This window comes from Lithobates pipiens, unplaced genomic scaffold (assembly GCF_037356315.1).
Source record: "Lithobates pipiens isolate NorthernLeopardFrog02 unplaced genomic scaffold, aLitPip1_a1.2 Scaffold_10, whole genome shotgun sequence".
NCBI lineage: Eukaryota > Metazoa > Chordata > Amphibia > Anura > Ranidae > Lithobates > Lithobates pipiens.
In genome coordinates, this window is record NW_027507686.1 from 51,240,520 (window position 1) to 51,264,837 (window position 24,318).

At 42.6% G+C, this 24,318-nt stretch overlaps 1 protein-coding gene across 2 annotated transcripts in view; it reads left to right on the top strand.

Annotated features, from left to right (window-relative positions):
• ADAMTS18 (ADAM metallopeptidase with thrombospondin type 1 motif 18) overlaps positions 1 to 24,318 on the top strand; it is a 153,256-nt gene that overhangs the window by 95,384 nt on the left and 33,554 nt on the right. For both annotated transcript variants that reach the window (XM_077454708.1, XM_077454699.1), the window contains 3 exons: positions 1,507 to 1,637; positions 4,684 to 4,807; positions 9,198 to 9,442. In XM_077454708.1, coding sequence (XP_077310834.1) covers positions 1,507 to 1,637; positions 4,684 to 4,807; positions 9,198 to 9,442 — 500 coding nt within the window. The remainder of the gene's footprint in view (positions 1 to 1,506; positions 1,638 to 4,683; positions 4,808 to 9,197; positions 9,443 to 24,318) is intronic.

Genomic DNA, 24,318 nt, shown 5'->3' on the forward strand with positions numbered 1-24,318 from the left:
ATAAGTTTAATTGCACTCCTGATCACCCCTGTCACCCAGCCAATGTCATTAGTATAGTGTCAGTGCACAGTTTTATCACTGATCAATGTAATAATGTAACTAGTGACATCAAATAGCATCAGTAAGTGTTCCTCCCTGCCAGTGTCAGTTAGTGCCAGTCCCTGATTGCAGCCACACTATTAGAATCACACTATAAGTCGCTGATCACTGCTATTACTAGTATTGTGTCCATCCGGGTCCATATCCTGTGCATGGTCAGAACTATACTCGTGTCCCCAATGGTATAGTGTTCCCAAAGATGCAGTGTTAGCAGGATCAGTCTCTATCACTGCTTAAGACATGTAACAGAATAAATTTTGGCCTAAATATATGAAGAAATTTGATTTTACTAGATATGTTTTATAACGGAAAGTAGAAATTATATGTTTTTTTAATATATAATTAATAAATAAAAAAAAAACAGTGGGGATCAAGTACTATCAAAAGAAAGCTCTATTTGTGTGAAAAACAAAATAATATAAATGTAATTTGGGTACAGTGTTGCAAGACCGAGCAATTGTCAGTTTATAGTAGCACAGTAATAATTAGCAAAAAATGTCCTAATCATGAAGGGAAAAAACATTCAGAGGTGAAGAGGTTAAGAGTCTCTTCCATCCTCAAACTCCTTTGGGCCCTCCCTGCTTCTGGCTGAGGCTTTTACCACAGTCATGCAAGATTTTATGTCCCAAATTGTCCAATCCATTGAGGTACACAGGCCTCACCCCCTATGTTTATGATTATATTGTTGGTACTGCTTTTCTGCTAAATATAATCACACTGGTAATGGGAAGGGTCATCATGGGCTTGCCTACAGTTTTACATTTGTCAGTGTCTAATCCTCTTGTAGGTGGCAGTATAACCTGAAGGTTTTAGACGTTTTGTGTCCCTCACTGCGCTCCAACATACAGATTCTATGATCTGAATAACAATCTTATTTTTCTCCTATTTCATGAAATGGGGATAGATAGACCCTTTGTCAAATTTTTATTGCTTGTATGGGGAGAAGGGATGAAAGCACCAAACCTTGGGATTGGTCCAGATATTAATTTTTTATTTGTCACAATAAAAGGGTCCATTAAGAGATGACAGCCAATGAATTTTGGGGATTATATGCTAATTCCTCTTCATCAGGATTTGAAATTATAGTGTGAGAGTAATCTGGACAGTTAGTTAATCCTGGATTTCTATATAGAGTGTAGTTTGAAGCTCATTAAGTAAAGTTGTTTGGCAGCCAGACAGTTGTCCCGCGCTCCACCAACCTAGTTCCAAAGTTTTTATTGCCGTCTCTTTCTTTCCTGGGGTGATTGATAATTTCTATTTGTTCTGGTGACTGTTGATTACTTAATTTGATTTAATTTTGTCTATTTTTTTTATATACAGTAAATTATTGTCATTACTTTCTTTCAGTTTATATTAATTCAGAGACTAGCTGTTAACTATGTATTGATTTTCATGTTTGTGTTTCAGAGGAGAATATCTGCAAGTTATACTGCACGGCTGAGGATTTTGATTTTTTCTTTGCACTGTCCAACAAAGTGAAAGATGGAACACCATGTTCTGCTAGTGGATACGATGTTTGTATTGATGGAAGCTGTGAGGTAATAACTGCTGTGATGAATATGACATTAATGCATATTAAGGGTCAATTTCCCACAGAAGTTATATTTTAGTTATTGGCAGTGCCCAGTAGGCTTCTTATATGTCTCGGAAACTCCAAAAGTAAGACCTCCCTGCCATAATTCCAGAATCTGCTTCTGTCTACCTGGGAGTTTTAGGTGTTCTGCCCACCTTTTTGAGCTCAAGAGCCACTAATAGAATCTTGAAGAGAAAAAATTAAATATTAGGTAGTGTAACGATCTGGGGTGATTATGCTCAAGTGGTGTATGCCTTTTCAGGAACACCGGTAAATTTAGACTGTATTTTTTAAGGGCGTGACAGCCCAACTTAATTTAAACTAAACAAACTTCACAGAAAGTCTTTCCTCTCAGGGGGTTCCACCATCATTGTATAACAGAAAAACTTCAGCCCTCGGCTCACTCACTCATACTTATGCCCTGTAAACATGGTCGGACTTTCCGACGGAAAATGTGCGATCGGACTGTGTTGTCGGAAATTCCGATCATGTGTGGGCTCCATCTGACTTTTTCCGTCGGAATTTCCAACACACAAAGTTTGAGATCTGGATCTAAAATTTTCCGACAACAAAATCCAACCATTTAAATTCCGATCGTGTGTAGACAATTCCAAAGCACAAAGTGCCACACATGCTCAGAATAAATTACGAGACAAAAGCTATTGGCTACTGGACTCTTTATAGTCCCATCATACGTGTTTTACGCCACCTCGTTCTGAACGATCGGATTTTCCAACAACTTTGTGTGACTGTGTGTATGCAAGACAAGTTTCGGAAAAAATCCGACAAATTTTGTCGTCGGAATGTCCAACCGTGTGTACAGGGCATTAGTCAAACTCCCTCCTGGAGCTTACTTGCTCAGCTGCGTGCTGCTTGGTCGCGGGCCACATCTTCCTCCTGCAGACATACACGCTCCTAGAGACCGCCTGTCTCTCTTTCATGGAGCCGTCTCCACCTGAAAGCCCTCCCGCTTCCTACACCGGGCCACCTGCCTGTAGGGTGGAGCTGTTCCAAAGTGTGAGCCCTGAGCTCTCTTCTTGATGGCAATTTAAATCCAGCCCACAGGTGTGCAATCATCATGCCTGTCTGTAAAAACCAGGCTGAAGGTGCTAATACACACCGTGACCTGGGGTCGTCTCTCCACGGTGCTTTAACTCTACAGCATCTACCAAAAACTGAAATATCAATTTTAATTTGAATAATTCCTTAGGAGGGATTCACATTGCTGTAGACCATTAGCTTGAGTTGCGTTAAGGCAGTCTATTCCTTTGGAGCAGACTGTCCATGCACTGCAGTGCAGGTCCCACTATAGTTACATAGCAAATCTGGTTGAAAAAAGACGCAAGTCCATCCAGTTCAATACAAAAAAAAAAAAAACACAGACACACATAAATAGAAAACCTCCATATACACTATCCTATCCTATATCCACAGTTGATCCAGATTAAATTGCTTTTTCTCCAGATGTAAAGAGTGCCCCCTTGTCCTCTGTGATGACCTTACAGTGGATAAACTCTACACCAAGTTCACTATATGGCTCACTTACATTTGTGCTCATAAGTTTACATACCCTCGAAAAATGATTTCTTGGCCATTTTTCAGAGAAGATGAATGACAACACTAAAACTTTTCTTTCACTCATAGTGTTTGGCTGAAGCCATTTATTATCATTCAACTGTGTTTACTCTTAATAAATCATAATTGCAACAGAAACTACCCAAATGACCCTGATCAAAAGTTTACATACCCCAGTTTTTAATACCTTGTATTATTGCCCCCTTTAACATCAATGACAGCTTGAAGTCTTTTGTACACACGAGAGGACTTCTCGTCGGACTGAAAGCCGAAGGACTTTTCAACGAAGTTCCGACGAAGTTCTGTCGAAACTGACTTGCCTACACACGATTACACCAAAGTCCGATCGTTTAGAACGCGATGACGTACGACGGGACTAGAAAAAGGAAGTTCGTTAGCCAATAGCTGCCCTTGCGTCGTTTTGGTCTGTCGGAACAGCATACAGACGAGCGTTTTTTCTCGATAGGAACTGGTTCCGGCGGGAAGATTTGAAACATGTTCTATTTGTAGGTCCGTCAGAATTTTAGAAAGAAAAAGTCAGATGAAGCCCACACACGATCGGAATGTCCGACAGAATGATTCCATCTGACCTTTTCTGCCGGAAAGTCCGGTCATGTATACAGGGCATTAGATGTTAAAGCTGCCCATTCCTCTTGGCAAAAAGCCTCCAGTTCCTGTAAATTATTGGGCTGTCTTGCATGAACTGCATATTTGAGATCTTCCCAGAGTGGCTCAATGATATTGAGGTCAGGAGACTGAGATGGACACTCCAGAACCTTCACTTTATTCTGCTGTAGCCAATGACAGGTCAACTTGGCCTTGTGTTTTGGATCATTGTCATGCAGAAATATGAAAGCAATGTGGCAAGCAAAGAAGTGCTGGTCCAATGCATTTTGACTCAATAGGTCTTCCTCTATATTATTTGTGATATCACATTGTGTTTCATTGATACAGGCTGTGTTACATTTTTTTACAATTGTACACATTCAATCTATGTGTTTGACTGTGCCTACATGTATCTATTATTATTTATGTGTACTGGTTGCTTTCGGTCACCAGTTTTTCTTTTGATGTGTTTTTTTCTTTTAGTCACATGTTTAGATGTTTTAGATGTTTTACTTATATGGTCACATTATTTAGCGCTACACAAATTTTTATGATTGCTCTTTGCGCTGCCTTTTCAAATAAGCCAACTTTGTATAGAAGTTTCTCAGCTTTGTCATAACTAGAACATTTCTTAACCGACTCCTTAATTAATTGGTCGCATTCAAAATTCTATTATCTCCCGGGTGTAAAATATCTTCTTGAATGTACAATAAAAGCGAGAAAGAGGATTTTAATGTCAGCTTGGCTTAGAGTCAGCATCCTGTGATGTGATACCTTCCGACAGTCACACTCCTCTAATGCGTATTTCATTTCTGTAATTCCGGTGCCAGCTTGTAGGCTGTGATTATGTTCTTGGATCAAAAGCAGCTCTGGATGCCTGCGGGGTTTGTAAAGGTGATAATTCAACATGCAAGTTTTACCGTGGACAGTATCCGAGCCATCACAAAACTAACGGTAAGGAGATGTCAATGAAGTGGAACACGGATTTGTTCTGTGTAATGTTTCCCTTAGCTCACCATAGATTTTCTGTTGTCATCAGGGGCATTTTTGATACATTATGACATATGGCAGAACATTATAAATCAGTCTAGCATATCAAATGATCCTTCTGTGCAGAAATAGTTTAACAGCTTCCAGACAGCAAGTAGAATCAATGCTTTGCTTTGAACGTTGCCACCACACCGGTGTTCTAAAATGTACCTAATTGTTCTCCGCTAAGCATCATTTACATCTAAGCTATCTACATAACATAACCTCATTGTAATTTCAGCAGCCGTTGCTGTGGAAAATCCATTTAGCATAGACCCAATGATATCGATGATGATGTTGATTGAGATATATATATATATATATATATATACACACACACACTAAATTACCAGAAGTATTGGGACGCCTGCCTTTACACACAAATTAACTTTAATGGCAATATTAGTCTGTAGGGTTCAATATTGAGTTGGCCCACCCGTTGCAGCTATAACAGCTTCAACTCTTCTGGGAAGGCTGTCCACAAGGTTTAGGAGTGTGTCTATGGGAATTTTTGACCAATCATCCAGAAGCGCTTTTCTTGAGGTCAGGCACTGATGTTGACGAGAAAGCCTGGCTCGCAGTCTCCACTCTAATGTGAAGGCCAGTTATGTTCCTCCACCCCAAACTCGCTCACCCATGTCTTTATGGACCTTGCTTTGTGCACTGTTCCAAATCATTTGATGGGATTATAGTGTGGGGTTGTTTTTCAGGGGTTGGGCCTGGCCTCTTCCTTCCAGTGAAGGGAACTCTTAAGGCATCAGCATACCAAGACATTTTGGACAATTTCATGCTCCCAACTTTATGGGAACAGTCAGGGCCATCTTTAAGGCAGGGCAAAAGGGGCAGCTGCCCTGGGCCCTGTCATTGTTGTGGGGCCGAAAGCAGCTGCCTCATACTTGCCAACTATCCCAGTTTAAATTTCCTTGTCCCTTGAAATTTTAGCCATGTTGTTGTGTACAGATGACTCACCTGCAGACCCTGTGTTTACATGTAAATAACTTGCATTCATATATAAATAGCAGTGGCATTACTAAGCAAAGAGCTGTGGCCATCTGCATTGATATGTAAATAAAGGTGACATTCATATGTATATCATGCTTCCCTGCAGTGAGAAGATGATGTGCTGTAAACTCTAGCAATCAGTGAGCAGTATTACTGTACAGTAATCTCTAGCAACTAATTAACAAGCAAAAATCATTTTCTGTAACCTCTAGCAACTAATCAGTGAGCCTTAATGTGTGCTGTAACTTCTAGCAACCAGTCAGTAAGCAGTAATGATATGCTGTAACCTCTGGCAACCAATCACAATTGCTGCCTGATCTGATACAGTAAACTGATTTTAAGTCCAGCTTCTATTTATTGTATGTCTCAGAGCAGATGGAGAGTGAAATTGCATGGGAGGGGGCCCCCAAAAAATTTTTTGCCCGGGGTCCAATCAATATTAAAGACGGCCCTGGGAACAGTTTGGGGATGGCCCCTTCCTCTTCCAACATGACTGCACACCAGTGCACAAACAAGGTCCATAAAGATATGGACTTAGCAAGGGTGGTGGAAAATTAACTTCAAGTTAATTCACATTATAATAGTAACTAAATCATATAAAATTAAGTGTAACAATCTAAAAAATACAAATTTCAAACTGCTATGATGGTGTAAACCTCCCAACTAAAAAGTTGTTGCACTTGAAGTTAATTTGTATTGCACTTATCTCTAGAGAGGTTTCCACCATTCCTGCTAAGTTTAAAAAAAAATATCTTATTCTCATTTTAATGTGTATTATATATGAAATATCACGCCACTGGAATTTTTGCACTTGAAGTTAATCTGTATGGCAAAGTTGAGTAGTCAGCAAGGCTTATAAAAGCCCCTCAGTGCGTGAAACTGCCATGTGATGTAACTGCTTGCAGAGACCAGCTGTCAAATCTCGGCAGTGATGTGGTGATGGGCGGGACAGAATATCTATCAAACACAAGCCAACAGGATAGGGGCTGTGCGGGCCGCTCTGTGTAAGTGGATCCGCCCCCTTTCTGTCAGCTATCAAACACTAGCCAATGATTGGGCTGCTTAAGAAAGGGGCAGGGCCACATACATGGAGCTGCCCACCAACCCCATTGGCTTGTGTTTGATAGCTTTTTGGTCCCGCTTACTCCCGACATCACTGCCGAGTTTTTACAGCTGGTCTCTGCAAGCAGTTACATTACATGACAATTTCACACACTGAGCATCTCTTACAAGCCTTGCTGAATGCTCAATGTGAAACTGTTTAAAGGCGGCGCGCTATACACTCTCTTGCAGCATTTTACAGCAGATCTTGGGACACACATTAGGGTGTGCCCAGGCACACCCCATGCGAGTGCCTATGATGAGAGTTCTGTCGCCTGAAGCAAAACGGCTGTCACTCAAAAAGTACATAAGCTTTTCGGCAGATTACAAGCATTTTTGGCCCCATAAACCTCAATAGAAATGCCTGACTTGAGCATTTACAAGTATTTTTTTGCTCCTTTTCTGCTCAAACAGCAGCTCTCCATCCCTATTTTACTCTGCTCCTCCTCCCTCTAGTGCTTTCTGTTGGCTAAACATAAATGCCTGAAGCTGTATAATGCCTGTAATATGCTTCTAAAACGCTTGTAAAAAGCTGCAAAAACACATAAAAAATGCCAGTAAATTGCTACGCTCAGGTGTGAATGGAGCCTTAGGCAGACCTTCAACTTCAGAAGCTGAGCCAAGTTGTCAAAATGTGAATCCCTCCTCTGGCATGCTGACCAATCCAAACCCTCAATTTGCTTTGTAGGGTCACTTACCCATTGAATTCCTTTAGACCCCTTCTAACATTTACATTGTGTAGCTTTTTGCAGCGAGTAGATGCCTAGTCCATTCTTGTTGACCTCCAAACGTAAACAGGCCAAAGAAGGATTTACAAAATGCAGAAAAGGAAGAATGCTAAAAATAGATCAAGAGCAGTCTCTACCCAATGCTCAAAGAAGAACAAATGATGTAGCTTTGGCCCTTCACCTTTCCACACAGATTATCACGTACCTGGTAGCAGAGCCTGATATGATGAGGAAGGCCTCTCTTACAGGGGCCCCTGATAGTGTAGGCAGGAGTACAGAGCGGAACAAGTGCCTGTATGACTTGCTAGCAGCAGGCAGATGTTCACTTTGGGCAGACGTCTTCAGATAGCTCCAGCAAGCAGACGGGCAGCTGGTACTGGTGACAGCAGGCAGAGTAGCAGAGTCAGGCAGGCTGGGTCATACACACACAGGATGGTTCGGGTACAGGGCACAGGCAGGAGTGTGGTCAGGAAACAAGCCAGGTCTGGAACTGCTCAGTAAAGCTAGAGCCAAAGGAGCAGACAGAAGCGGAGGTCAGGTGACAAGCCAAGGTCGATGCAGGTGGAGTTCAGAAAATGGTCAAGACAAGCTGGGTCAGCAAGTGGAAGCAGGATACAGATTCACAGGGTCACAGGTTACACAGGAGGCTCAAGACAAAGCAGCACTGATCCTGAGCATTGGTTGAGTTCAAATAGCCCATTTTAGCACCAGCATCTGTCACAGATGCACGCAAGCGCCGACGTGCACGAGAATGTGCGACGGCTTGTGTGTGCGCACAAGTATGCACATGCGCATATGCATTAGCCAGTGCCCAATTCTTGCAAGCGCAAAAGGGACCATGTTTTAGTTTGTGCACAAAAGGCCTTTCCTTACACAGCGGGTGGTAAACAGCTCAGTAATCCCAGACAATCCTAGAGATACACACACTGATTTTTCATATAAATTACCCTTTGATCTGATTTTGTTGATTAAAGTATCTAGTATCTAAAGGAACTAATTAGGCACAATCTGAAAGCAATCTCTTGAGAATCAGTTGATTGCTTCCTACATTACAAAAATGTTATCCAAATTGTTTAATCTTTGTTTGAATAATAGATAGATTCAGTTGGATTATCAAAATTATCTTAGTATCAAATGATTGATTGAAAATGTTTATAGCTAACATATGTGTACTGCCTACCACTGGTCTTTCCATAGATGAAGCATGTACATCGTATGTGTAGCTCTAGGATTGAAGGGTGAAGGACCAAATGTACCTTCTGTGTGCTGATGACAGAACTTGGATTCAATATTGGTTCATTTACTTAGGTTATCAAAATGATCTTATCAAACAATTGGTTTAATGTGTAGACAGTCTATGTGTACTGTTTACCACTGGCCTGTCCAGATATGAAGCATATACATTTTGACTATTATACTCTTGATTTAGCACGTGTTCAAGAAATAAACTTAGCATATACTCATCAGTCCTCATTACTGTTCAGATTATTACACAGTGGTGACCATACCGGCAGGTGCCAGAAGTATCCATTTTCAAGAAATCGAAGTCTCAACCAGCTACCTCGCTGTAAGAAACTTAAACAAGAAGTATTATTTAACTGGAGACTGGACCATCGACTGGCCTGGGAAGTTTTCATTTGCTGGGACTGTTTTCAACTACCAAAGACCTTTTCAGCAGACTGAGAGCCTTTATGCACCTGGACCAACAAATGAAACACTGGTTTTGGAAGTAAGATTTTAGATTTAATATCAATTTTTATTTTAAATAACATCTAAAACATGCAATTAGGTTTCTTAGATCTCACCAGGTATCTCATCTAACAGTTATTACTTAGAATTAGATCAGACAAGTGAAACCTAACAGTTATTTGTTAATGCTATTCTCTAATGCAGGCTATACACGGTCGAATTTCGAACAAATTTTCTTTTCAAAATCAGAAAATTCTTTTTTTTGTGATCCAATGAGGCCACCATTGATTTTCGAAATTCGGCCGACCAAGCCTTCAATTTCACCTCATGTTGCTACAGAAAAGAATTTTCTTGGCCGGGAATCTTCTTTTCTCTCCGTAAATTTTCTTTTATCTCCGTAAATTTTCTTTTCTTATTACATTTCTCGCACGATTCTCCCATTATTGATTAGAAAATCATTTGTTTTTCAAAAAATTTCCAACATGTCCGATTCCTCAAATTTTATTTCCGCACAAATATCGGCTGTTGCTGCAGCCCACTAATGGTGCGAAATTCATACGAAAATTATTTCGAAATTCGAACCGTGTATGGCCGGCATAAAACAGGGTTTCTCAATCAGGATTCCTCCAGAGGTTGCTAGGGATTCCTTTAGCAATGAGCAATTTCTGCCTCTCAGATATGTCCCCATTGACACCACTGATCTTTCTGTAAGGGGGTAATTCTTCCCAATGACCACAAGCGTAAGGAGCATTCTTCCCACTGACCATCACTCACTAATGTATCATGAGTTGTATAAATAGTAATTTTTATCAGGGGTTTCCTGAAACTAAAAGGTGATTTTAAGAGTTCCTCTGTGTTGAAAAGGTTGGGAAAGGCTGCTCTAAACTCTAAGACTGTGGTAAAGTTACAATTTTATCAAGTTTTACTTTCATATGTTTTCAATGTAATCCACTGTTATAAGATTTCATAGAACTCCCCACTTGTGCAGTAGGACTGTTTTCTAAATCTGTGCTTCCACATTCTATTTAGAATGCATCGCCAATCAGGTACAAATTTTCAATGTAAATTTAAGGCTTGTAAGAAGGAAAGGAAACTATAGTATGTGTGTTTTGGAGTACCTCTCCTTATTACCGTATTTTTTGCTCCATAAGATGCACCTGACCATAAGACACACCTAGGTTTAAGCCCTTGTACACACGGTCGGACATTGCGATGGAAAATGTCCGATTGGACCATGTTGTCGGATAATCCGACTGTGTGTGGGCTCCATCGGACTGTTTCCGTCAGAATATCCGATGGACAGAGTTTTAGAGCTGGGCTATAAAACTTTCCGACAACATGAGCCAATCCGACTTTGTCCGATTGTGTGTAGAGAATTCTGATTGGACAAAGTGCCACACATGCTCAGATCAAATTCCTAGACCAAAGCTATTGGCTACTAGCCTGAACATAGTCCCATCGTAACAAAATAACGTCATCACGTTACGTACGATCAGATTTTCCGACAACTTTGTCCGACCGTGTGTATGCAACACAAGTTTCGGACAAAATCCGTCAGCCAAAATCTGATGGATTTTGTTGTCGGAATGTCCGACCGTGTGTACAAGGGCTTAGAGGTTGAAAACAATAAAAAAAAATATTCTGAACCAAATGGTGTACTAAAATATTTTCCAGTGCCCATGAAATGCAGAGTGACCATTACCATAAAAAATGCAGAGTGACCATTACCATAGAAAATGCAGAGTGACCATTACCATAGAAAGTATTGGCAGGATATTGGCAGGGTATTGCAGGGTATTGGCAGGGTATGGCAGAGTATTGGCAGGGTATGGCAGAGTATTGGCAGGGTATTGCAGAGTGTTGGTGGGGTATTGGCAGGGTATTGCAGAGTATTGGCAGGGTATGGCAGAGTATTGGCAGGGTATGGCAGGGTATTGCAGAGTATTGGCAGGGTATTTCAGGGTATTGCAGAGTATTGGCAGGGAATTGCAGAGTATTGGCAGGGTATGGACAGATGTCTGTGACTGCAATTGACACAGAGCAGCGCTGTGGGCACTACAGATGCAGCCCACAGCGCTGCTGCCATCCGATCTCTCCCCTCTGTGTACAGATCTGTACACAGAGGGGAGAGAGGAAACGGCATCATCATGATGCTGGTTTGTTTACAAGTGATCGCTCCGTCATTCGACGGAGCGATCACATTGCAAACGGTGGGTGCCCCAAGGCTGCTGCTCCGGCGGGGGGCCGGTGCCAATCGTATATTCGCACCAAAAAGCCAGTAAATTTTCTCCCATATTTCTGGGGGAAAAAAGTGCGTCTTATGGTCCAAAAAATATGGTAATTAACAGGTGAGGAAAAGAGATTTATGCTTTGCTGACAAAATTGGGTGGATTGGTGCTCCACAGCAATACCTAGATAAGGAACTGCAACCCGAGTAAGTGACTTGTGTTACATAGTAAGTAAGTTTGAATAAAGACAATAGTCCACCCAGTTCAACCTGTGTAGGTGTACATGTGTCAGTGTCTATAATTACTGGTATTTCCCATATCCCTGTATGTTGTGTTCTTTAAGATGCACATCCAAGAGTCTTTTAAATATATCAATACTCCCCACTGACACCACCAATTGTTCCACATCCTTATCGCCTTGACAGTGAAAAAACCCCTGTGTAGCTTAAAGCAGAGTTCCACCCAAAAGTGGAACTTCTGTGTATTTGCTTCCTCCCAACTCCGGTGCCACATTTGGCACCTTTCAGGTGGGAAATTGTACCTGTTTTTGACATGTACCTGTCCCCACTTTTGTCAGACGGAGCCGCGGCACCATCCCTCGAAAGTTCAGCCCCCTTCCTCCTTCCTCCACCGCCAGGCCAATTAGAAAGTGCAGCGTGCTTTGCACATGAGCAGTAGGGAGATAGGAAGATGGTGGCGGCAACACCCGACAGCCGATCTGAAGATTGGCTGGGGTGCTGACCCCGTGGGCTCCCTGGACAGGTAAGTAAGTTTCCTAATATTAAAAGTCAGCAGCTACAGTATTTGTATCTACTGACTTTTAATTTTTTTTCCCCAGGCTGGAACACCTCTTTAAGGTTAAACTGCTTCTCCTGCAATCTCATTGTGTAGCCCTGTGTCCTCCTTCTACTTAGTAAGTTCATTAAAATAGTAAAAGTGTGCACTTACATTACATGAGATAGAATTCAGCAATACCGCAAGTACATGCATCTGATTGGTACCAATGCCTTCTTACTTCTGGTAAAGCATTAATGATGACATCACATGAGCCCTGCCCTGCGCATTTCGTTGTAGAAGACAAATTCAGGGGGGATGGCCTTTCCTAGTGGCTGCACTTCCTTGATATTATGGTGGAACCCTGAAATGCCTTTACAGGTACACAAGTCATACAAATACCTTAATGGAACAAAGCATAATTTATTAAATGTATTTTTGTGTTTTAAGCTGCAAGTTCAGTCCCCTGAATTATGGTGTATTACCTCCACATGATCCCCTGCACCAGAAATTGCATGATGTTCACTCTCAAATGTCAAGAGCCAAACATTTATAGCTTGTTCACACCTAAGCAGTCAATTGTGGTGCATTAATACATGCATGGTAACATTGGGGGTTATTTACGAAAGGCAAATCCACTTTGCACTGCAAGTGCACTTGGAAGTGCAGTCGCTCTAAAGCTAAGGGGTAGATTTGAAATGAGTGGAAGCTCTGCTGATTTTATCATCCAATCATGTGCAAGCTAAAATGCTGTTTTTTTCTTTTCCTTGCATGTCCCCCTTGGATTCACAGCGACTTTACTTCCAAGTGCACTTTCAGTGAAAAGTTGATTTTTCTTTAGTAAATAACCCCATTGTGTTAAAGCAGCCCATTCTTAATGATGCATGGCAACAGACGCAACAATGCACATGACCATTCTTTTTTATAAACCAGTATACCACAATGCATGGTATGAGCGCTGGTTGCTATCATAGAGTGTGTTGGGGTGCCATTTGCAATAAATGCCATATCAACATACTTCGCTTAAATAGATGCGTTGATGTGCATTGCAATAGTGCATATTATAATGTGTCTTTTCAATGTGTGTTGCTATAAGCCCCAAGCTAAACAGCCTATGTTGAACTATAGAATGCTGGTATCCTAACACATTTCAGGTGCCAGAGTTTGCAGGGAGCCGGAAGCTTGCAGGAGGGGATAGGATAGGGCAGTGATGGTGAACCTTGGCACCCCAGATGTTTTGGAACTACATTTCCCATGATGCTCAACTACACTGCAGATTGCATGAGCATCATGGGAAATGTAGTTCCAAAACATCTGGGGTGCCAAGGTTCGCCATCACTGGGATAGGGAAAAACGAAAAAATCTGCTGATGTTTATGCATATTCCAAATAGGATGCCTACATGGAAGTGCAGCAGAATTTGGATTGCTACAGACTCCAAACAGGGCCGGATTTTCATCTCAGGATCCTATAGGCAGAGATTTCTGAACTACCCCCCCCCCCCCCCCCCCCCAAAAAAAAAGACCTTTTTTTTTTCTTGATAAGTTACTAGCTAAGTTTACCTAAAGCTAAAAAAAAAAAACTAAAGTGAATTTTAGGGCAAACAAACACAACCAACTACAAAAAATATAAAAGACAAAAGTAAATAGATACCCAACATGTCAAACCCTAAATTTGTGTCCCCTCTATTCTTGCCACCCCCCTAAATACATATATGCTTTGCATGAATCTACCCATTTTCAGACGCTCGGTACCTGAATTACAGCGGTGGGGGTGTATTTGGGAAGCACCTGATTAGAGCCATAGGTTCAGGGTAGACCCGGAGCGCAGAGCATTGTGCGTTGAGCCCAACCAGATGTGTTAGAAAAGCAAATTAATCTTTGCTTTCTAAAAGTGAATCAACTCTCCGGCAATCAGGAAGTGCGGGTCTGTTGGACGCATAGGTGGAGGGGAGGAGACACACGGCGGAAGGCGCCATTATCTCAGAAGGACATGGAAGATGCTGCAAGATGTCTGTCCCCCTGCCCGATGTGCCCGCCGATTGGGTAAGTGCAAAAGTGCAAACAGAGGGGGGGTTTAAGGTACAGCAGGGGTTGTGCTCCACCCCGACCAGCAAAAAACACCAGCCGCCCCTTGGAGATATACTTTAGTAACCTATATTTTCTATAGGCAACACTTCAAAGGCCCACTTTAGGTCATCGGTTTAATGTTACAGAGAAGGTCGTGTGCTAGAATTATTGCTCTCACTCTGGCATGTGCGGCGATATGTACCATGTGTATTGCAATCAACCTTTTCACTTGTAGACGCCCAGACACTTGCATTTACATTCATACATGCGTATATGGGGGGGGGGGGTGTCTCCAAAAACATTTTTGGGGGGGTGGGGGAATTTATGTGCTTGGGTGTAACTATAATTTTATCCCCCCTAAAAAAATAGATATCATTTTTTGCTTAATTTTTTTTCCATCACATACGCCTGAATGCTTCCACTTGGCAGGCAGGAGTCTGCCTGTCAGTTTTACACACAATCCTGGTGGCTTATGGATCTGGCAGCAAGGCAGGGTACCTGTAGGCCCATGCCTACAGTGTCTATTCTACCAGAAGCGTATTTGTGAGGTTGGACAAAAAGGCCTGGCTCGCAGTCTCTGCTCTAATTCACCCCAAAGGTGTTCTATCGGGTTGAGGTCAGACCTCTCTGCAGCTCAGTTAAGTTCCTCCACCCCCAACTCCTTCTTCCATCTTGTTATGGACCTTGCTTTGTGCACTGGTGCGCAGTAATGTTGGAACAGGAAGGGGCCATCCCCAAACTGTTCCCACAAATTTGGGAGCATGAAATTGTCCAAAATGTCTTGGTATGTGGCCCCCTTAGATTTCCCTTCACTGGAATTAAGGGGCCGAGCCCAACCCCAGGAAAACAACCCCACACCATAATCCCCCCTCCACCAGATGATTTGGACCAGTGCACAAAAAAAGGTCCATAAAGACATGGATGAGTAAGTTTGAGGTGGAGGAACTTGACTGGCCTGCACAGAGTCCTCCCATCAACCAAATAGAACACCTTTGGGATGAATTAGAGCAGAGACTGCGAGCCAGGCCTTCTGGTCCACATCAGTGCCTGACCTCACAAATGTGTTTCTGGAAGAATGGTCAAACATTCCCATAGACACACTCTGAAACCTTGTGGCAGCCTTCTCAGAAGAGTTGAAGCTGTTATAGCTACAAAGGGTGGGCCAACTCAATATTGAACCCTACAGACTAAGACTGGGATGCCATTAAAATTCATGTGCGTGTAAAGGCAGGTGTCCCAATACTCTTGACAATACGGCGCATGTGTAAATAACAAGAGCTGCTGACCAGAATTTTGAATAATTTGGCAGGTAAAACTGATATATCTCTCAGAAGGTGAAAGAAAAAAAAAAAAAAAAAAAAAAGGAAAATTGACAATAACACTACAAAAATCACCTTGTGGCGCTACAAACGAAACACTGCTAAATAACAGTGCACTACAATGTCCAAAATTGAACTACGTGAGAATTATAAACGCATGTGCATAAATACAGTACAATAAACATTAAAATAAATTGTGATTAAATAGCAATCAAAGGGTGTTTTTGGGCCATGCCTTAGACTTCTGCATGTCCCATAATTACTTTTGGTATGGGGGTGTCTTCTACTCGCAGAAGGTTGGCGTGGCAATGGGGGCCAAATATGCCCCGAGCCTTGCCAACCTTTTTATGGCAGAGTGGGAGGATAGGGCTGTCTTCTCGAGTAGACCACAACAGTTGATCTTCTATCGGAGGCTTATTGATGATGTTTTGCTTATTTGGGTGGGCACTGAGCTAACTGTTAAAATGTTCACGGAAAAATTGAACTCCAACCTTAATAATATAAGATTGGACTTCAACATCAGTCCCATTTCTGTTAATTTTTTGGACCTCACTATAGAAAGAGATAGGGATCATTTGAAGACGACAGTATTCTTTAAAACTACGGACCGGAACAGTTACCTGTCCACGAGGAGTGGGCATCACCCCTCGTGGATAAGGAATATCCCGAAAGGCCAGTTTCTGAGAGTTCGCCGCAACTGCACCACAGATATGGACTTTATGACCCAGTCTGGTGTATTGAAAGAGAGATTTCTACAGAAGGGATATAATTGCACCCGCCTTGATAAAGTAATAGAGGAAGTGGGAAATATCCCTAGGGAGGTATGCTTGCAAGACCAGATAAGAAGTAGTGATCAGACACAGCACCAGTTTAAATTCTTATCAGGTTTTCATCACCAATATAGGGACATAGAATCCATTTTTGCCAAGCATTGGCATATTTTGGGCAGGGATAAATACCTGGGCGCGGTGTTACCAACTGCTCCCAGGTTTATCTATAGAAGAGCTCCCAATATTGGTGATAAGATCGTTAAGAAGATATTAGATCCGCCGACAAGAGTTACTATCTCTGGGGATTTAAAAGGATTTTTTTCATGTAGAAAATGTATTTGCTGCAGAACGGTTTTAAAGATTAATAGGGGCATAACCTCAGTGACCAACGGGGTGGGTGAATCCTTCAAAATAGAGGAGTTTATGACCTGCAACACGACCTTTGTGGTATATTTGCTGTGGTGTCCATGTAGGCTCTATTATGTGGGACGCACTAAAAGGCAATTGAAGGTCCGTATTTCGGAGCACCTTGCTAATATACGGAAGGGGTACAAGTACCATAGTGTGTCTATGCATTTTAAAGAGCGCCATCAGCAGGATCCATCCCTTTTACAGTTCTGCGGTATTGATCAGGTTCATCGTTCTTGGAGGGGCTCAAACCGGATCAGAGACTTGTCACAAAGGGAAACGAGGTGGATATTTTTGATGAGGAGCTTGACACCAGCGGGTATGAATATTGAGCTGGATGTCAATAGTTTCATCAATAACTCCTGACATTATTTGTCATTGAGATTGACCGCTTCGTTTTCCTTTTTCTTGCTTAGAGGGCAGTATTGTGAATATGAGCTGCCTATAAGCAATTAGAATCTTAGCTAGGAAGTTAACTCTTGGACGCATCTTGGGGAACATTTGGATAAAAAAAAAATTTAAATTTATTTTTTTATATTTTTGTATATTTATTTTTATATGTTTGATCTATAAATGATTTTTTTTTTAGGATTGCATGTATGTATTTGGAGGTACATCGTGACACCAATCATCATACTTTTGTGTCTTTTATAATGATTGTTGTTGGTCCATGTATCTCATGTTGAAATAAGTATATGGGTTTAAGAAAAGTAGTTTATATCATATCTTGATTTTTACTTTTATAATTAGTGTGTCTGTAGATTAGGAGAAGGTCTATAATGTTTTGTGAACTCCTGGGCATTTGTCGCATAAGGAAATGCTAGCAGGTTGTTCAATAATTAGGGAGATATTGAACATCCCCTCTAAAGTAGTGGGGGCTAATACACATTATTTGGAATCCTTTGTGTGATCTCCTCCGCTGCCCGATGATTTTACTTTATGGTAGTTTATAGTTGTCACTTGCCCATATAAACACTTAAAGACTTTGTGCACACACATTCTGGTTTATGCACATATTTTTGTATGAGTGATCAGCCTCACCATAGGTGCTTATTCCTATTTGTGGAGTTGAGGTTGGGAGCATCGTTAGGATGCTATGCTTAGCTGAATGTTGTGTGTAAAGTCATTGCTAGATTTGGGACGAATAGAGCAACTCTGCTACTTAGTAGCATTGTATGTGACTGCCTATCTCCCCCTGATTCGTCCACTGATGATTCAGATTGGAGGGGGTTGCCGATGGGGAGGAGTTTGTGCTCTTCTCGCCATGAGACTGTACAATGGTCGGCGCCTGCGCAACCTATTAGTGAATCCCGGGTGTAGTAAGATGTCGGGGGTGGAGTGGGCGGTCCGGGGGGAGCACGCTAGCGTAAGCGTGATGACGGCGGCGCCCAGTTACAGCCAATCAGCTGGCGAAGTGAACGGGCTTCCCCGGAAGTCCGCGCATGCGCGTCGACGAAATGAACCATCCACTACTGCGGGGATGAGATAAATGAAGAGGAGAACATTTGGAAGGTTAGGTGGGTGAGACTCTCTGGATGTGTGCGCTGATCAGCTTCTCTGGATGTGAGCGGTAATCAGCCGATTATTCACTTTCCTGATCTGGCTGAGAGCAGTATGTGGGGGGTGATGAGTGACCCTGTACACAGAGATGGGGAGGAGCTGGGGTGAAATTGACCATTAACCACCCACCGGACGAGCCTAACAACCAATTGGATAGCATAGGGGGGAGGGGTTACCTTTGCTGGGAGGGACTGGTCGCTTGTGATTTTAAATAAAAGGGGGGTTGTGACAGCTGGATAGCCAAACCCATGAGGAAGTCTATTGGACGAAACATGTCGGGGGAGTGGCTATACGGCGACCAGCACACACAGTAAAAGGTTAGAGAGAAGGCGGAGGAAGGAGAACACACAAGTTGAAGGACTGGATATCACTATTTGGTGCTGCTTTTAAATTGGGTTGTCTGCTGTCAGGTACCGCACAGCTACCTTATATAGAGACGGTGCTTTTTGATATCAACTTAGCTTGCTTCCAGTGTGCTCACCAATGCCTATGAGTGAAGGATCTCCTGATTGATAAGTGGAATGTCTATTTGAAGTGCCTGCTTTTAATTTGATCCATGTGAGTGTGATTTTAATCGATTGTTTTATTGAGATTAAAAATAGCTTTGCAATCTTGCACTATGGGAAGTCTCTTTTGTCTCCCTGAGGTAACTCTGAGATATTAATCCATTAACCTCTGCTGCGAAGTCTGTCACAAGAGTTGGCTGGAGAAACAGTTATCATCTGCATTCACTATAAGCGATTTTTGCCCGACACGAGAGTGCTGGCAATACTGTTGGTGAGTGTTCTAAACGAGGGGGGCACGAACACCTAGGGTGCGGTGGAGGTTTTGCGTTTTATGGACACTTTGCTATAGAACTTTCACTGGAGAAGGAGTCTTTGAACTAATGCTATCATCAGATTTTCTTATTAGACATTGAGTGTGTCTGATTGAATATCAAATTTTTGAGACCAAATTTCTTTGGGACTGCACATCGTTATTAGAGCACTATTTGTAGCAGTAAATATTTTGTTTTATTTATTTGCTCTATTTATGTTCTGTCACTCATTCACTTTATTACTTTTATGCGATTTTTGATTGCTATTACTTATATGCGATTTTTGATTGCTATTTAATCACAATTTATTTTAATGTTTATTGTACTGTATTTATGCACATGCGTTTATAATTCTCACGTAGTTCAATTTTGGACATTGTAGTGCACTGTTATTTAGCAGTGTTTCGTTTGTAGCGCCACAAGGTGATTTTTGTAGTGTTATTGTCAATTTTCCTTTTTTTTTTTCTTTCACCTTCTGAGAGATATATTCAATTATTTAAGTGGCAGCTGGGGAGAGAGAGGGGGGTGTTTGAGCGCTGTGATGATATACTAGAGGGAAGGCCATTTATAGTGTATCTTGAGTTTTTTAGGTAAAACTGATAGCAGGTAGAATTTTCCAGCAGAAATTCAATTGCTCCGTTTGCACTTGTAATAATTGCATAACATGCCTGAAGGCTATGGGTGGTGCCTGTATGAAGGGGTGTAATATATACATAACGCAGCAAGACTCTCTAACCAATGGGGGACTTTCCGAAGTCCATGCTTGTCTGAGATAAGCCATTCTCTAAAGCCGCGTACACTCGTGGCGGACTGTCTGGCCAACTTAGTCCGTCAGACAATCCGACGGACAGTCCGTCATACTTTCGAATGAACGGACTTGCCCACACACGGCACTTTTTGAGCGGACTAATACGGCGGACTAAGTCCGCCATACTATCCGCCCTACTTTTGAAATGAACGGACTCACCCACACACGCGGAGGAAAGTCCGCTCATTTCGAGCGCGTCTCCAGGTAGGCGGGGCCCGCAACAGAGACGTCGCTGACCCCGCCGCCTGGTATGGACTTAAAGGGGAACCCCAACGCCGAAAAAAATCGGCGTGGGGGTCCCCCCCAAGTCCACAACAGACCCTTGTCCGAGCACGCTACCCGGCCGGCCAGGAAAGCGAGCGCCCCCCCTCCTGAGCCGTACCAGGCCGCGTGCCTTCAACATGGGGGGGTGCCAAAGCACCTTGTCCCCATGTTGATGAGGACAAGGGCCTCTTCCCGACAACCCTGGCCGTTGGTTGTCGGGGTCTGCGGGCGGGGGGCTTATTGGAATCCGGGAGCCCCCTTTAATAAGGGGGCCCCCGGATACCGGCCCCCCCACCCTATGTGAATGAGTATGGGGTACAATGTACCCCTACCCATTCACCTGTGAAAAAAAGTACAAAAAAAACACAACACAGGGTTAAAATATTTTATTGCACAGCTCCGGGGGTCTTCCGTCTTCGGGGGTCTTCTCCCCGGACTCCTCCGCTATCTTCTTGTAGCTATTTTTGCTAGCGGAGGAGTCCGGCTTTCTTCCTCGCCGCCGGCCTCTTCTCCCGACTTCGGGGGTCTTGTCCCCCTCTTCGGTTCTTCTGCCGGGCCACCGCGCCTTCTTATAGCTCTTTTACAGGCGGTGGCCCGGTCTTCTGTCGCCACCGTCGCCGCCGCCACGACAACGGCCAGGGTTGTCGGGAAGAGGCCCTTGTCCTCATCAACATGGGGACAAGGTGCTTTGGGGTGGGGGGCCGCGCGGCCCCCCCTTCCCCAAGGCACCCCCCCATGTTGAGGACACGCGGCCTGGTACGGTTTAGGAGGGGGGGGCGCTCGCTCGCCCCCCTTTCCTGGCCAGCCGGGTAGCGTGCTCGGACAAGGTTCTGTTGTGGACTTGGGGGGGACCCCCACGCCGTACTTTTGAAATGAGCGGACTGGCACACACACGAGCGGATTGTCCGCCGAAATGCGAGTCCAGCGGACAGTATTTCCAACATTCCGAAATACTTAGTCCGCCAGACTGCACGCTGAAAAAGTCCTCTGAAGCCCACACACGAGCGGACTGTCCGCTGAAATGTGTTTCGGCGGACTAAGTAGGCCAGACAGTCCGCCCGTGTGTACGCAGCTTAAGGGTCATAATCAGCATGTTCATGACTAAAAATACAGTTAGCCATGTTATTAATTTGAGGTTCAGAACACATTGGTCTCGGGATCCTTGAAGGGCGAGCTGTACATGTTAAAAATGTGAGTCACTGCATCAAGTACAAGATATCTTTAATCCATCTGGTTAGGACGATGTGTGGTTTGATTTTGATCAAAGTTCCAAGCACAACAAGCCAGAAGGATCTGACCTTATATAAACACTTAACTATAATCTGGACTGACCGAGTCCCACTAGGGAAATGCTTAATGAATGAGTTGTGTTGTTAACAGCTTCTCACTGATGTATGCAAACTTTCAATAGAACACTGATGTGTTTAATCCTCTCCTTTGCGCAAAACTCAGTGGCCACAAAAGAGCACGTGTGATTAAATGCAATGGAATTATGCAGGCAATGCCAGTAGCCCTGTGAAAATAACTTACATAGTTACTTAAAGCGGAGATCCGCCGATTTTTATTTTATTTTTAAAAGTCAGCAGCTACAAATACTGTAGCAGCTGACTTTTAAAATAAGGACACTTACCTGTCTAGGGCGCCTGCAATGTCGGCACCCGAAAGCCAATCTATTCCTCGGCTGTCGGGGTGCTGCCGCCACCATCTTCGGTACCCTACTGCGCTTGCACGACATCTATGTCCGGAAGTGGGAGCAAAATACCTGTATTAGACAGGTATGTGCTCCCCCCTGAAAGGTGCCAAATGTGATACCGAAGGGGGGGGAGGAACCTTTTTTTTTTGGGCGGGGGGCGTTTGGCCCCCTCTCTTTGCTCACAGCTTTTTGGAACATATCACAGGTCCCAGAAGGCTGAGGAACCATTTGCAAAGTGCAACACTGTTCGCATATGCGCAGTGAAAAGTTGGCTGTGAAGCCGCAAGATGTCCTACAGGTTTTAAATGTGAAAATGAGAGCAGTAAAGCATAACCATCATGTAGCACTGCAAAGCATGAAGCAGAAACTGTATGTATATTTAAATATGTCTGCCCCTATGTTACTATATAATTACAAAACACTCTTCCTGCCTACCGTGCGCATATAGGCAGACTTTTTTTCTGTGGGGCTGCATATATGTGTATCTCTCCTTGTGCTGGGAGCGCAATACAAAGACCAGGCTCTCGCACAGGAGTCTCGTACTAACAATTGGGACCCAGGACTCCCACTTCCGGGTCACCTGATCGCTGTGATAACCTCTAATTGGCTATCAAAGTGATTAGTCACTGTGAGCCCACCCCTGTGTTTACTTCCTCTTCTGAATGAAGAGGAAGATACATTATATCTTTCTCTTCTTGCAGGAGAGGAAGATATACACCACGGGTTCTCAACCTGTGGCCCTCCAGCTGAGGCATTGCAAACCGATGACAGATACAATCTTGATTCCCAAAAACAGAGGCATGATGGGAATTGTAGTTCTGCCAACAGCTGAAGGGCCACAGGTTGAGCACCCATGAGATACACAGACAAGTGTGTAAAAAATAAATACTTTTAAAATTGATATGAAGAAAAAAAATAAAGAGAAAAAAAAAGAAAAAATAACAAGATCAAGGTTTGCCAAGGTTAGTGTTAAGGTGTGGGTCAAAGGTCAGGGTCAACATATTTTGGGTAATTTTTTATTTTTTTTGTCAGTTAGTGGTAGTGTGTTTTAGGCAGGATAAAAAACAAAATAAATGTAATTTGCACCATTGTTTCTGGGCAATATGGGTACAAACAATTAACATACACATATGTGATATCGCTGCGATCGTCAGGAGAATTTATTTTGGGTTGTTCTTTGGTGGTAAATTATGGTATTAGCAAGAAATATACAGCTAAATGAAAAACGTGATTTGTTTTACTATTATGGGCCAGTTTTCTTTTGATAATAATAATAAAATAAAAAAAAACAGGAAAAACCCCTTACCATTTACCACAAAAAGAAAGCAAAACTGAAAAAAAAAAAAATCTATAATCCACCTGGATATAAAAAGTAGTTGTGGTGATATGTACAGTTTTATTAACACATAAAAGTTGCAAAATTGTGTTTAGGCATGAACATTTGTTTTACCCCTAGCCAGGAAGGGGTTAATAAACATGCTGGATATTGATAGGATTATTTAGACCAGGCTTATTTCTTTACATATTTAACATAATTTTACATTTTTTTAAACAAACATTATGTTTTTATGTCAGTTTGCTGCTACTTTATGCCCTCATCCACAATTCAGCATTTATTTTAGAGGCCTCAGTGACAATAGTTTACACAATAGAGAGAATTAGGTTTGCCACTGCTTGAATAACCAAACTTTATGGTTAATTTTAGTGACTCTGGCAAATCCTAGGCTTGGAGTCTGTGGTTTTGAAATGAACTAACTGTAAATTTTATGAGTCTTTGCCCTGTGGTCAGGCTTGCCGAGAGCTGTGTCTTTAAAGTCAGGTGGCGCATTTGTACGCGGTAGACCTAAAAACTCTATTCTGAGCCTGGGCGTTCTTTGAGTTCCTTCACCAACTTTAAATCTAAAACTTATTTCCACTTGGCTGAATAGGTCCTGGATCCAAGCCAGATAAGTAGGCTGTAGCCCTGGAGGTCCTTCCAACTTGAAGGGTTTAAATTACTTGCTCTGCATCCAGACTTTTAATGTGGAGTTGTTAGAAAATAGCTTCATTTATTATTTAGGAAATGTTAAAATTGCTGCTGGAAATATTCCATTTCAGCCTTAAAAATAGAATTGTTTCAGTAGTTTCTGATGGCAAATTTCACCATTCTTCTTGAATATGCGTTTAGTTGTAGCAAACTACAGATTGCTTAGATTGTAAAGTCAAAA